This window comes from Danio aesculapii, chromosome 15 (assembly GCF_903798145.1).
Source record: "Danio aesculapii chromosome 15, fDanAes4.1, whole genome shotgun sequence".
In the NCBI taxonomy this organism is placed as follows: Eukaryota; Metazoa; Chordata; class Actinopteri; order Cypriniformes; family Danionidae; genus Danio; species Danio aesculapii.
The window spans coordinates 24767081-24781025 of NC_079449.1; the positions used below are offsets into that span (position 1 = coordinate 24767081).

Here is a 13945-nt window from a genome sequence, read left to right on the forward strand (position 1 = left end):
TGTTGTCTGGCGTGTTTATTGAATGATGCGAGGTGTTTCCTTCAGCAGTAGCAAAGAGGAAACCGCACACCTCCTCCTCCTGCCTGGCCCTGTAGAGCGTCCAGTGCCATCACACAGGCCTATTTCCTTGAACTCAAGCCACATTTGACATTTAAACTAACCTAAGGTGGGACCCTTCCACTTGCTTTACCACATTTTCCATGTGAATATTTCCCTTGATGAAAATATACAAATGATTTAGAGAGAATCGCCTCAGAATGTGCGCTTTGTGGGCAGCAGAGTGAGTTTTTTAAAGCATGTGCAGTCAGGAAGTGTATGCTGTGCTACTTATAGAGTTCTGTAAACCACAAGCGCTGAAGAATTGTGGCTTGTTGTGCTAAACAGCACCTCAGCCTCAGTGGTCTTCATGCATGCTTGTGTATTGTTCTTCTCATGCAGAAGAAGGTTGAACGATGGTGTGTGTTGCATAATGAGCTCAACCTGCCGGAGAGCTTTTTCTTGCCTTTTTTGGTCACAAAAGATGTTTGCTTTTTTTTTACATCTTGCATGTGAATGTATGAGGAGACTGGCTGATATTTAAGGTATGTATTGTGTGTTTAATTGTAATTTTAAAGGGGCTGTGCGAATTTAAATAGACAATGTTTTTCTTGTGCCTTTTTCTCTTTTAGTTCTGCTAAAAATTCTCAGATGACTAAAACGTGACGCTCGCAGTATCATTATGGGAGATATTAAAGGTAGGTTTAGCTTACAAATTGTTTTACACTTGAAGGAATGTTTGTACATATATGTGTGTGTGTGTGTGTGTATTAAAAAAAAATGATTAGCCCTCAAGTAAAATATTATTTCTTTTTCAAATATTTCCCAAGTAATGTTTTGGAGAGCAATATTTTTTCTTTAAATTAAATAAAAAAAAACACTTTCTCAATTTTTTTTCTTAAAAAAACACTAAACATTTTTTAAAAGGTTAAAACTGCTCAATTTTATCAGACCCGTTAAGAGAATTTTTTTCTATTTACTACAGAACAAACCATTGTTGTCCAATGACTTGCCTAATTAACCTAAATTGCCTAGTTAGGCTTTTAAATTGCACGTTAAGCTCGATACTTGCAAAATAACTTGTAAAATAATACACTTTTATCATATCAAAGACGAAACAAATTAATAATTAGAAATTTGTTATTAAAATTATTGTTTAAAAATGTGTTTGTTTAAAAATCTCTTTTAAACATCACTTTGGAAATAATTGAAAAAAGACCTACAATTTCACAGGAAGGCTAATAATTTTGTCTTTAACGGCTTGTCTTTAACGGTATAAATGTGTGTGTATGTATGTGTATATATATATATATATATATATATATATATATATATATATATATATATATATATATATATATATATATATATATATATACACATACATACACATACACATACATACACATACATATATATACACATAAATATATATACACACACAGAGAGAGAGAGAGTGAGCTGTATCATATAAGTTCAAATATATATTTAAACATATAAGTTTAGAATAGATGCTTCGTTGTGTAGGCTCAGTCAATTTACTTTTACCGTGACGAATAAGTTCTTTTCATTGCCTTTAATATGAAATAACTGAACATAAATATAGGAGGCTGAAACAAATGCTCATTTTAGGAGAAAATTTCACACAGCATTTAGAGGTTTTTGCATCTGAATATGGACATAACTGTATTAAGCAATAGTTAGGATTATTATAAGGCTGGCCAATCGTGGTGAAATACACAAACATATATATATATATATATATATATATATATATATATATATATATAGAAAGAGAGAGAGGGAGACCAACAGATCATTTCTATATGTAAATCTCATGTATATATAAAATCTAAATAGTTTTGCTTTGTGTGCATTGGTTACTTGTTGTTTGTGTCTATCTAAAAACTCACTGTGGTTTATTTCACTTTGATCATATGAAAATCTCCCCACCTTTACAGATCCTGGATTCATAATTCTAATCAGCGTCTACGGTGTTACAGTTTTCTTCATGGCTGTACTTGGATTCCTCTGCTTTCACAAGTATATTTACTCGTGTGATAACACACATTTTGATGCATCTAAAATTGTTCATGTGAATATTAAATTGTAGATTAATATAATGGTGTAATTAGGAGAGCACATGAAAATTCTCTGGATTAATCGATTATCATTGTGTGTCAAAATAACAAGATGAGGTGATGTTTTCAGATGAGTGAAGATATCAATATTTGGTGGAATAACACTGAAATAAAAAAAAATATTGTCATTTATATTGTTTCATTTTATATTTGGAATATTATCAGACTTTTATATGAATATAAAACATATATTATTGTTTAACAGCTAGTAAAGCTGTACAGTACATCTAGAGATGCTGAGAATTTTCAAAAGGTCTCTGAAGTTTTTTCCATGGTTGTGTTTTTAGTATTTTGCAGTAAATGTTGTTTTGCAATTAAGGTTTTGCTTCTTAATACAAAATATAAAAACATGATTTCTTAAAATTACTCAAATCTACAGTTTTAGTGCTTTCCATAAATCAATTTTATTTTACAATTGAACTCAATACACACACACACACACACACAAAAAAAAAAAACATGATCTCTGAAAATTACCTAAAATGCTTCTATCTGTTTTTGAAAATTAAGTCATTGTATTTTTCTACGGTAGTACAAATGAGCAGATACTGCCATTACAGCATTTTCATCAATACGTTATCCAGTAATATGTATAAAATAAAGCAATATTTTTAATACATTAAGTCTCTGTTTCCTCTGCAGATATCGGTCAATGAAGAAGACCATACGAGACCTGAAGCAGGGGAGGCCGACTGTGATCCCTCGAGCTTCTTCTCATGATTCTTCACCTCCGTCACCCAATGTCCTGACTCTTCCTGAAGCACCAGAGCCAATCACAGAGAGCCCGTTGCACAGACAACAAACCAAATCCAGCTGCAAGTTTCCCTGGAAGTCTTCACAACAGGTTTTTATTGTGTTCATTTTTAAATACTTCAATTCAATTCATCATAGCGCTTTTACAATGTAGATTGTGGCTTAACATAGAAGTTCTAACTTAGTCAATTAAAATTGAAACTGTGTCAGTCCAGTTTTCAGAGTTGAAGTTCAGTTCAGTGTGGTTTAATTTCACTGCTGAAAGTCCAAACGCTGAAGAGCAAATCCATCGATGATATTTAACTGGATAGATTTTGTAATTACATTATATAAAGTTGAAATCAGAATTATTAGCCCTACTGTATATTTTTAGAAAAATCAGAAAGAAGATTTTTAAACATAATAAGAAGATTTCTGAATGTTACGGGTCCCGGCCGAGGAACTCGTAGGCATATTAAAAGTGCCTGAATTTTCAGCAGAAACAAAATCACATTGGGACTTCAGTGTCTTTCCCCAGGCACAGCTTAGTAGCATCTGTTTATTAGCATTTATATTATAGCAAATATATCCTCACAAATCATGTTATGCAAAAATATCCTCAAATCATGTTTTATTTAATCAAACATACAGATTTGTTTCTTTTGTTTGTATTGTTTTTCTCTTTTTACAACAATTAATGCTTCAAATACTTATACACTCTTACTCTCTTATCATTAACACATATAAATATTAAACCTTCCGTATATTTATCAGTAGGACACAGAATACACTTTATATTCTTTGTCAACCATCTACTTCTTCTTTCTCTGTAAAAACCTATGTATATAACCATTTACCATAAAACTACTAAACTCACAGAACAATCATACGTCTGTTATTTGTATCATTTAAATTGTTACAGTTAACGTTACACTTGAGACCAATTACCAATGTTACTCTCATAAACGTTATACATTAACAAATAAATAATCAATATATACAAATAATAAGTCATTTTCTGTTCAATTATCACATACTGAGTAAAATACATATTATTTACTGGGGAGTCAGTTATAACAAACATAACTTAGACCAACTGTCATTTAATCTAAGTTCCTGGTACTTTCATTTGAATCACTCTACTCAGTTAACAACTGTAAATAAGCTATTCACTTCAAAACACGTAGGAATTGTGTACTCGCATTTTTTTTTACATTATTTAAAATAAACATATTTACTGTTTATGAAACATACCTGAATTATCAGGAGAAACAAAATCACATTGAGACTTCAGTGTCTTTCCCCAGGCGCAGCTTAGTAGCATCTGAAGTAAACACAACGAGTGTCGCAATGGTAACCCACAGCGCAAGCTTTCTCAACTGCTGTTATTTTGTTTCAAACACAGTCATTAGTAGTGATAATAAATGAATTTAACTGTATATAAATAAATAAATAAATACATTAATAACGAAACAAACACTACTATTGTGGATACACAATGGTGTATCATAAACATAATAGTTTTAATAACTCATTTCTAATAACTGATTTATTTTAGCTTTGCCATGATGACAGTAAATAATATTAGACTAGATACTTCAAGATACTTCTATACAGCTTAAAGTGACTTTTAAAGGCTTAACTAGGTTAATTAGGAAAGTTTGGGTAATTAGTCAAGTTATTGTATAACGATGGTTTGTTCTTTAGACTATCGAAAAAGTGCATAGCTTAAAGAGGCTAATAATTTTGACATTAAAATTGTTTTTAAAAATTAAAAACTGCTTTTATTCTAGCCGAAATAAAACAAATAAGACTTTCTCTAGAAGAAAAAATATTATCAGACATACTGTGAAAATTTCTCTGCTCTGTTAAACATCATTTGGAAAATATTTAAAAAGGAGGGCTAATAATTTTGACTTCAGCTGTATATGTGATGCAAACTATACATGATGACCTTTGCTCTGAAGAATGTAATTATAATAACTCTAATAGTCATTTAAATGTATTTTTTAAATGCTCAAACAACGTTGCATGATTTTCTTTAGGTTCCCCGGTTCACAAAAGAAGACCTGAACCTTATTCAGCTCATAAAAGCTGGCAGAGAAGGAGTTTTTTACAAAGCGAGGATAATAAGAGGCACTAGCAGAGGCCACTCGCTGATCACGTGCAAAATTGGAAAAGAAGGTAAAACTAAATGCACTCAAACAATGAAAAATGTGTTCGTCTTTTGAGCTGTTGTTTTATATGCGCTGTCGTTTGCAGGTATGACGTCTAAGCAGATGGAACATGAGGCGTCTATTATGAGAAAGCTGGCGTATCATAAAAATGTGATGCAGCTGCTGGACTGGAATACGGCGGAGGGTAAGTCAAGCATTTTGTATTTCAGACTCAAATAATCTTTGAATGCTAAAGGGGAACTACTAAACTAGGTCTTGCAGATGTGAGTGTGTGGTCTTTAGGTGCTGCTAAAGTGTTCTGAGTGTGCTTTTAGCACAATGTGTTGTGGTTTAAAAGGTGTTAACTGTGACAAATAGCACGTTTCTTTAATAGGCCACATGATTTTAGCCTTTTTTTTAATGTCCTTAGCACAGTGTTGCCTGCTGAAGTGTACTAATATATAGTTAAATCAAAGATTGTGGTGGCTTTTTTTCTTATGTAGAACATTTAAAGACAATTTTTAGCTGAATCCATGGTCATTGGCGATTCATGTAATGCGAGTCAGTGTTCACTCTTTCTGAGATTTTAAAATCAATAGATACAAACAAGTCCAAATCAATGCCTGGGCCTTCTGATGATGTCTTTTAAAGTGAAATGAGCAGTCTGCGCAAGATATTGAACAATATTTACTGCATTTTCAGCTTTAATGCACAGCCTGGGCGAACAGTTTTCAGTGTGCACACGATATAAATGTAATAAAATAATATAAATATATATTTGACGTGCCCTATAATGGTTCAAACCATTGTGAATGCATAACTCCATCAATCAGTCTATTCGAGGAAAAAGTCTGAAAGCGGCAGATCTAGAGCAGCGATAGACATCGTGTTCACCAGACTTTGTTTTCTCGCAAAATAGTTGTTTGTATCTACATTTAGCCTGAAAGTCAAATTAGATGAATAATAACATTTGTAATCTGACCTAAAGTAACATCTGAAATGGCTCATCAGAGAATACTGTAGGTCAGAATACACTAAATATCCCTCAAAACGCTGTAAACTTAAATACGTTTTTTTTTTTTTTTTAAATATATTATATTAAATATATTATATATATATTTTTTTCTTTTTCAAAATTGTTCAGAACAAAACAACAACAACATTTTTAAAGAAACATGGAAACAAAAAAGACATGCAATACAAGTGTCAAAGGTCACCGAATACTATCTCATTTACATTCGTATTTATGGTTGGTAAAATATGGTTGCTATATAAAATTTTGTTAAGGGTTGCGTATCAAAGATCAACAGCCTCCAGATATCTATAATATAAAAGCACCACAATAAAATTAAAACATTACATTTCTTCTCAACCATTTACCCCAGTATGCAGGATTTCTATTGGCTTGTTGTCTCAAGAAAAATAATAATAATAATAATTCGTTACTTTTATATAGCGCTTTTCTGGGCACTCAAAGCGCTTTACACATTGGGGGGAATCTCCTCTTCCCCCAAAATGTCAGTACATTTCATCCATATCATACACCTGTTTTACAATATCACGCCATTAACCTACAGATGGAGGATCTTCCTTGAGCCATTTCCTTGTAATTGCCTTTTTGCTAGTTGTTAGTACTGTATTAAGAAGATATGCATATTTTTTGGGGGTATTTTTGAAGAGTAAATTCCCAGGTACATAGTTTTAAAATGACATTCCAGATTCAATCCCGTTATTGCATTTAACTCTTTATTCAAATCTTGCCAATAAGTGTGTATATTATTACAATCCCAAAATATGTGGAAATGATCAGCCAATACATTTCCACATTTTCTACAGCATTCACCATTTTTTTCATCTCTAGTTTGAAAGTATTTTAATTTAGGTGTCATAAAGAACTTGAGTCCATTTTTCCAAATACATTCCCTCCATGAATCTGAATGAATTGTGATCATCTGTGTTTCCCAAATAGTTAACCATTCCTCATTTGTTATAATAATATTGGCTTCCTTTTCCCATTTCTGTTTTATATACATTGTTGAGTGTTTCTTTGTGAATGTCAGACAGGGATAAACTGTTGATACTAGTTTCTTATTCACCTTCTTTTTGTAAGTATCTATAAATACCTGTACTACTGTTGTTTTTATGTCTTCTGAATCTCTTATGTCTTTATTGAAGTAGTGTCTAACTTGAAGGTAACGGCTAAGTTATAAATATTCGAAAGTTGTTGAAAGCGTTCTAATTCATTATCAGTGGTGATGAGACAAAAGGATGTTATACCTTGCAAACTCCATTGTTTAAATCTTGAATCTAGTTTTGCTGGTTTAAATTGAATATCACGTTCAACCCATCTTAATATCTTAGCTTGTTTTTAACTTTTAGGATTCTTTAATTCCTTGTACCAAATTTCCAAAGGGGTCTTTGTCAGGGAATTCAATTTATGCAATTCTGTATGTTGGAAATTTCTATCTCCTAATAATAATTGAAGGGGGTAAAAATATGTTTTATTAATAAACTTGATGTAAATAAAAATAAATACATAAATGACTAAAGCATGTATAACACAAACAATTTGAAAAATGTTGACCCCCTCCTGATCATCAATTTATAATTTGAAACTGGCTGTAACTATTGACTTCCATGGTGGACTTCCAACAGGTTTCCAAAAATATCTTTTTGCCAAAAAAATCTTTTGTGTTTGTTCAACAGAACCAAAAAAACTCTAATTGATTTGGAACAAGTAAAGGGAGAGTAAATGATGACAGAAGTTAAATTTTTGGGTGAACCATTCCTTTAACAAGCGGATAATAAAAAATAGGCTGCTGCATCCTTCAAGAAAACCTAAATTACGTAAAGTAGTTGTTTGATGCCTGTGTGTTTTTCAGAGCCATATTTGTTGATCATGGAGTTCATGAGCTACGGGACCCTTCGCACTTTTGTTCAGAAACACAAAGATGAACTGAGTGCAGACCCTGAATTGCAGCGTCATTTCACCATTGCGTCCTACCACATCGCCATGGGCATGGAGCACTTGCGCTCCAAAATGGTACTGCATGCCACAGTACCAAAATATTCCATTATATAAATGAAGAATCATATTTCTTTATGTCCATTCACCATAAATACAAATGAAAAATAGCAAGAATGATTTTTGACGATCTCTGCGAATCATTCAGGTGGTGCACTGTGACCTTGCCTTAAGGAACATTTTGGTGGGTCGGTTTCCATGGGAGACGAAGGTGGCAGAGTTCGGCTTAGCTAGAGACTTGACCCGCATGAGGAGCAGACGCAGCAGTAGGAAAAAACAACACAAGGTGAACCAATCGTACTTATTCGTCCAACATCAACTCTGATTACTGAAAATGCTGATAAGTTCAGACAACTCAAACCATTTGAGTAAACAAACATTTTGCCTGTGTGAAATGCTAATAGACAATGTTACAATTTGGCTAGCGCACAAGATTATTCTTTATGTGAACAATGGGATATATGCACAGCTAGTGTTTTTCAGCCAATGATAAACTTCAAGTCAAAGGATTATGTAACTTTCCTTTGACTTAAACGTTTATTTAGTTGTTCAAGCATAAACCTAGATGAAAGACTGTTTAAACAAAAGCACTGTCAGTAGCAGAAGGCTAGCGCAGAAACTACATTGAAAATAGTGAAATAAGATAAATTTCCATATTTAAACACATGACAGGGATTTAATGCGGTGCTTCATGTTCAGTCTGATACCCACTTTATATGAAATATTAACCAGGCAGTGAATATCACTGATTTTGTAAGAAATCTGATCTTGAACGTGGCAATTTTGTAACAGCGCACCGGAAGCACTTGGGTTGGCTGACTGAAAATTGAAAGTCTGTGCACATATTCCCCATTTACCCATGGAATTTAATCCACTGGTAATCTTCAATCTAATTCTGACCATTTGCTTCTGCATTTGGAGTGGCGGCTCTTCTCTGTTGATGTCAGTTTGACAGTTTCAGTCACGATATTCTTAACCACGCCCTCTACCATTAGTTTGCTATAAGAGAATTGTTATGAAGTCAAAAAGAAAGCCCCGCCCCCTGCTCAATATTCAGTTTCAAGTGGAAGTACATCAACATACTGAAGTAAAGTCTGAGTGAACTAGAAGTTTCTGAGACTTTTAAGTTACTAGAACTTAAATGTATTGTGTACTACAGCAACACGGGGCATAGCGGTCTCTCTACTCATCACAATATTGATTATAACTTAATTAAAATAGTAATTTGTGCAGTTTGTTTGCATAAACATCACTTCAACTCCAATCTATATGATCAAATGTCAGTTAGCAATAGCATGTGTTAATATATTATCTATCAATATTTTATACACTTGCATGATTATAGTGATTATAGGATCAGGCAGTATATTCAGCTTTAAAATTTTGTCAGCTCATCCTCAATCCTCATCCACGTATCACTACAATGGTAAGCCTACAATTTTCAACATAACAGAAGTCTCTGTAAATTGCAATTCCAAAAAATACTGACTAATTTATGTCTCCTTTTGTTAATCTTGTGGAAACACACTAAGAATCGCCCTTAAATTTTAAGACTTATTAACCTGACGCAAATAAATCTGTAAATTCACCTGAATAAAACAACATATTTTGTTTCTGTGAATGTGACTTCAGGAGCGTGTGCCCCTGCGCTGGTACCCTCCAGAATACTTTCGGTGCAGCTACTACAGCTTTAAAGGAGACGTCTGGGCTTATGGTATTGTGCTGTGGGAAATGCAGATGTTTGGTGAGAAATGCTTGTGAGATTTGGTTGATTTGTTGAATTGTTTTGATGAACAAGTAATAGATAATGGGTTTTATGTTTCACAGGCACTTTGCCATACTCCAATTTAAGCACGTCTGAGGAAGTGGTGTACAGTATCTGTGCTGGACAAAAGAACCCAATCCCCAGAACCTGCCGTCCTGAAATGTGAGTCATACACAATCAAGTCCATTTTGGAAAAAATGTGTATAAAACAATATTTTATGCAATCAAAATGTGTGAAATATATTTTGAAAAGGCAGCGCAGTGGTTCAGTAGTTAGCACTGTCGCCTCACAGCATAAAGGTCGCTGGTGCGAGTCCCGGCTGGGCCAATAGGCATTTCTTTGTGGAGTTTGCACGTTCTCCCCGTGTTCGCATGGTTTTCCTCTGGGTGCTCCAGTTTCCCTCACAGTCCAAAGACATGCTCTACAGGTGAATTGAATAAACTAAATTGGCCATAGTGTAGAATGTATGTGAATGTGAGTTTATGGGTGTTTCCCAGTGCTGGGTTGTGGCTGGACGGGCATCCGCTGCGTAAAACATATGCTGGAATAGTTGGCTGTTCATTCCGCTGTGGCGACCTCTGAAATGGAGACTAAGCCGAAGGAAAATTAATGAATATTTTGAAAAATTGGTCATCATAATGTGTAAAAGTTCGTTTATGCAACAGAAAAAATAAGTAAAGTTAACTCTGATGTTTCTTTCTCACAATTCAGACTCTTACAAATCAGACTTTTCAGAATCATTATCCTTGTGAAAACTCTGATATATTGTTACATTTTTTTTAATCAAAGAAAGAAAGTCAGAATAAACTCAGAACTGGTTCAGAAGATAAACTCACCGTTGTGTTAATATAATGGATGATTGTTTACGCCACAAGAGTAAATTATTTAGGTGTTTTTCTCAAAAATCTTTTTTCTCTTAGAATTACAAGAAAAGTCACCCTTTAGAGACAAACTCAGGATTGTGAGACATAAACTTATTTGAGTGTTGTTTTAGTTAACTAAAACCATGAACATAAAATGAACAAAAATAAACACTGAAAAAATAGTTTAGAACTGTAATTAAAATATAATTTTAATGACAAAAATGGCAAAACATTATAAAAGTTCAAATGACAAGAATGTCAGTAATAAAATGAGGATATATAACAACATATATAAAATATAAAGATTAAACTTCAACTACAGTCAATTCCCAAATTATCATACCCCTGTCAAATTTTGACAGTAGTTTTTGTTCCAATGTAAATAAAAGCGGAGAAATCTTTTGGGAGAAGCTTGTGTCATTTCCCATCAGAATTTTCCAGAGGTATGAATCATTTCAGGCTTGACTGTATATAAACACTACACATTTCTAAGTTTCTGTCAATTGTTTCCATATGCAGTGGGGGGAAAGGTATTCAACATGTCATGTTGTTTTTTTCTGGGAATAATATTTCTACAGGAGCTGTTGACATGAAATTGAACCAAATTTAAGTAAAAACACAAACAATACAAATATAAAAATATAACTATCGGATTTTTTTTATGTGTAATAACAATGAAATGACAATACTTTATATAAAAGGCTTTTTTTGGTGATGGCAGCTTAAAGACGCCTCCTCATATAGAGAATGAAGTCACATGAACTGCTCAGGTGTGAGTTTTTCACAGACTTCAACAGAGTTTAAAAATCTTGATGGTTCTGTGGGTCTCGTCTATCAAATCTGATCTTTATTTTATGTTTTCTATTGGATTCAAGTCAGGTGATTGGCTGGGCCAGCTTGATTTTCTTTCTCTGAAAGCATTTGAGAGTTTCCTTGGTTGTATTTTGGATCATTGTCTTGCTGAAATGTCCACTCCGGTTTCCTCTTCACCATCCTACTAAAGTAGATATTGGACTGAAGCAGCTAATATTAATTTAAAATGACGGCAGCCAGAGGGTTGCTAAAGATCTACTGAGAGATTTTAGCTGCTGTCTGGGCTTTCACTGCCTTTGTACAGCTCCCTTTCTTCATGTGTTCAATACTTTTTTTCTGTGTCATTTCATTTTATTACACATGACTTTATTTGTAAACTAATTAGATTTGTTTTCCTTGCATATATAGATTAATTTGGTTGTTACCAACATCTGGTAAAAATTTAAAGTCAACAGCAACTTTATAAATATGTTTTCTTCGAGAAACAGTGACGTGTTCTTATTTCCCCCTCTGTAAAATGCAGAGAACTGAGTGGATGTAGAATCAGAATTGTAACAAAGCTGCGTCCCAGACACTGCCAGTATTTTTAAACTTGGTGCTTTTGTGTTTTATATCTTTAAATGTAGGGAACAGATCATACGGGACTGCTGGTTGGATCCATACACATCTCGACCTTCATTTACAGACATTGTCAAGATCCTGGAGAATATTGTGGAGAGTGATGGGGTGAGGCATATTCATCTTTGATCCACTTGTCACTCTTTACCTTTGTCCTGCAGATAAGTGATTCAACATTACTGATGTGTTTGCAGGATTACGTGCACATCGACAATCAAATGATCTTGAATGCGGAAGGGATTAATTAAGCAAAACAACACATCGCTCTGAACATCAAATGATGTTTTTCAACTCTACAAGGATTTTAAACCAACTGATGTACGGTATTATCGATCTTAACGGAAATCTTATTAATTGTGTGCAGGCAAACTTTGTTTAACAATGTTTGCAGTTAAGAATTTAATTGTATGTAACTCTAATAGCCAAAAGGCAATATTATTGACATGAGTCATTTTATAAATAATTTCTTTTAAATAAAGTCAGTGTTTTATTGTGATTAACATGCTTTATTTTAATACATTATAATTTAATATAAATATTTTATTAAATAATTTCATTGTGATTATGTAAGTAAATGAAGAAACAAACCTTTTAATATCTTTAAATTAAGCTATTATTCAAAGTTAAGTTATTTATTATAAGTTAATTTTATATTAATATTTTAAGATAATTTTATAAATATGTTAATTTTTAATTTTTTTAATAACACTTTAGCATAAAGGTGCATGTTTTGGCTACTTTCTGAAATTACAAGTTACTTTAATCATTACTATTGTAAATCCTTAAGGTGTTTTCTACCAGAAACGTACATTTTCACTTATAAAAAGCGTGACAGGGCCTGACCTTTAGCTTGTCGTCTTCAAAAAAATCATACAAAAACTAGCATAAAATCATACAATTCAATGATAAAAGGCATCCCTGATCACTGTCAGCTTTCTTCTCCATCACTTTCTTCTCCATCCACGTCACTTTCAAGTCACAGCCTTAAAGGTGTATTGCACACATTTTATGATACATTTAATGCAAATGAGACAGGACTGACTGAAACATGGGGACAATTGTAAATTTATTTGTGTTATATATTTGTGTTATATATTTGTGGTATTTATTTGTAGAATTAATTTAGAATTTCATGTTTTTATTCAATTGATGTGAATGATAACAACTTAAACTTGCTATTTCTGAAGTATTTTCTAAATAACAGTTTTTAGCATAACTAAACTATTAAAGTGTGTAGGGTCAATTGGGCTGAGGACAAGGACAGAGTTTTTACATTTGTAAAGTGTTTTTAATAAAGAAAAAAAAATTGAGAGCTCCCAGAAATCAACCATTAGTCCATTTTAGAAATTATGGGGATTAAATACTTTTTATTCACTGTATTTATGTTTTTATTTCATGGACAAATAATGTACATTTCTGGCAGAATTTCCCTTAATAATTGAACTTATTATTAAAGAATGGCATTATTTTATTAGAAATTTGGAAGCAAACTTGGTTCTGCTTCATTTTAAGGTACAAATTCCAATAATAACAAACCATTAACTATGGCTTTTGCCTCAATAAACTCCTAATTTGCTGATTATTAGTAGTTATTAAGGTAGTAGTTGTGTTTAGGTATTGGGTAGGATTAAGGATGTAGAATAAAATCATGCACGCACAGTATGTACTTCATAGGTACAAATAAACAGCCAATTTAATAATAGACAGGTAACTTAATAAGCCACTAGTTAATAATGAGAAATTGGTCTCACTATCAACTACTAGAAGTTACCAGTATATTATTAATTGTCTGTTT

At 32.8% G+C, this 13945-nt stretch overlaps 1 protein-coding gene across 1 annotated transcript; it reads left to right on the plus strand.

Annotated features, from left to right (window-relative positions):
- The first annotated feature begins 389 nt into the window (after window positions 1-389).
- On the plus strand, window positions 390-12611 carry si:ch211-167j9.5 (fibroblast growth factor receptor homolog 1). Its single transcript, XM_056473006.1, has 12 exons — window positions 390-581; window positions 669-734; window positions 1998-2079; window positions 2820-3021; window positions 4955-5093; window positions 5172-5270; window positions 7948-8108; window positions 8239-8376; window positions 9723-9834; window positions 9918-10017; window positions 12159-12258; window positions 12345-12611. Exons 2-12 carry the CDS (start codon window positions 719-721, stop codon window positions 12396-12398), a joined length of 1203 nt encoding a protein of 400 aa, XP_056328981.1. The 5' UTR covers window positions 390-581; window positions 669-718; the 3' UTR covers window positions 12399-12611.
- The last annotated feature ends 1334 nt before the right edge of the window (window positions 12612-13945 follow it).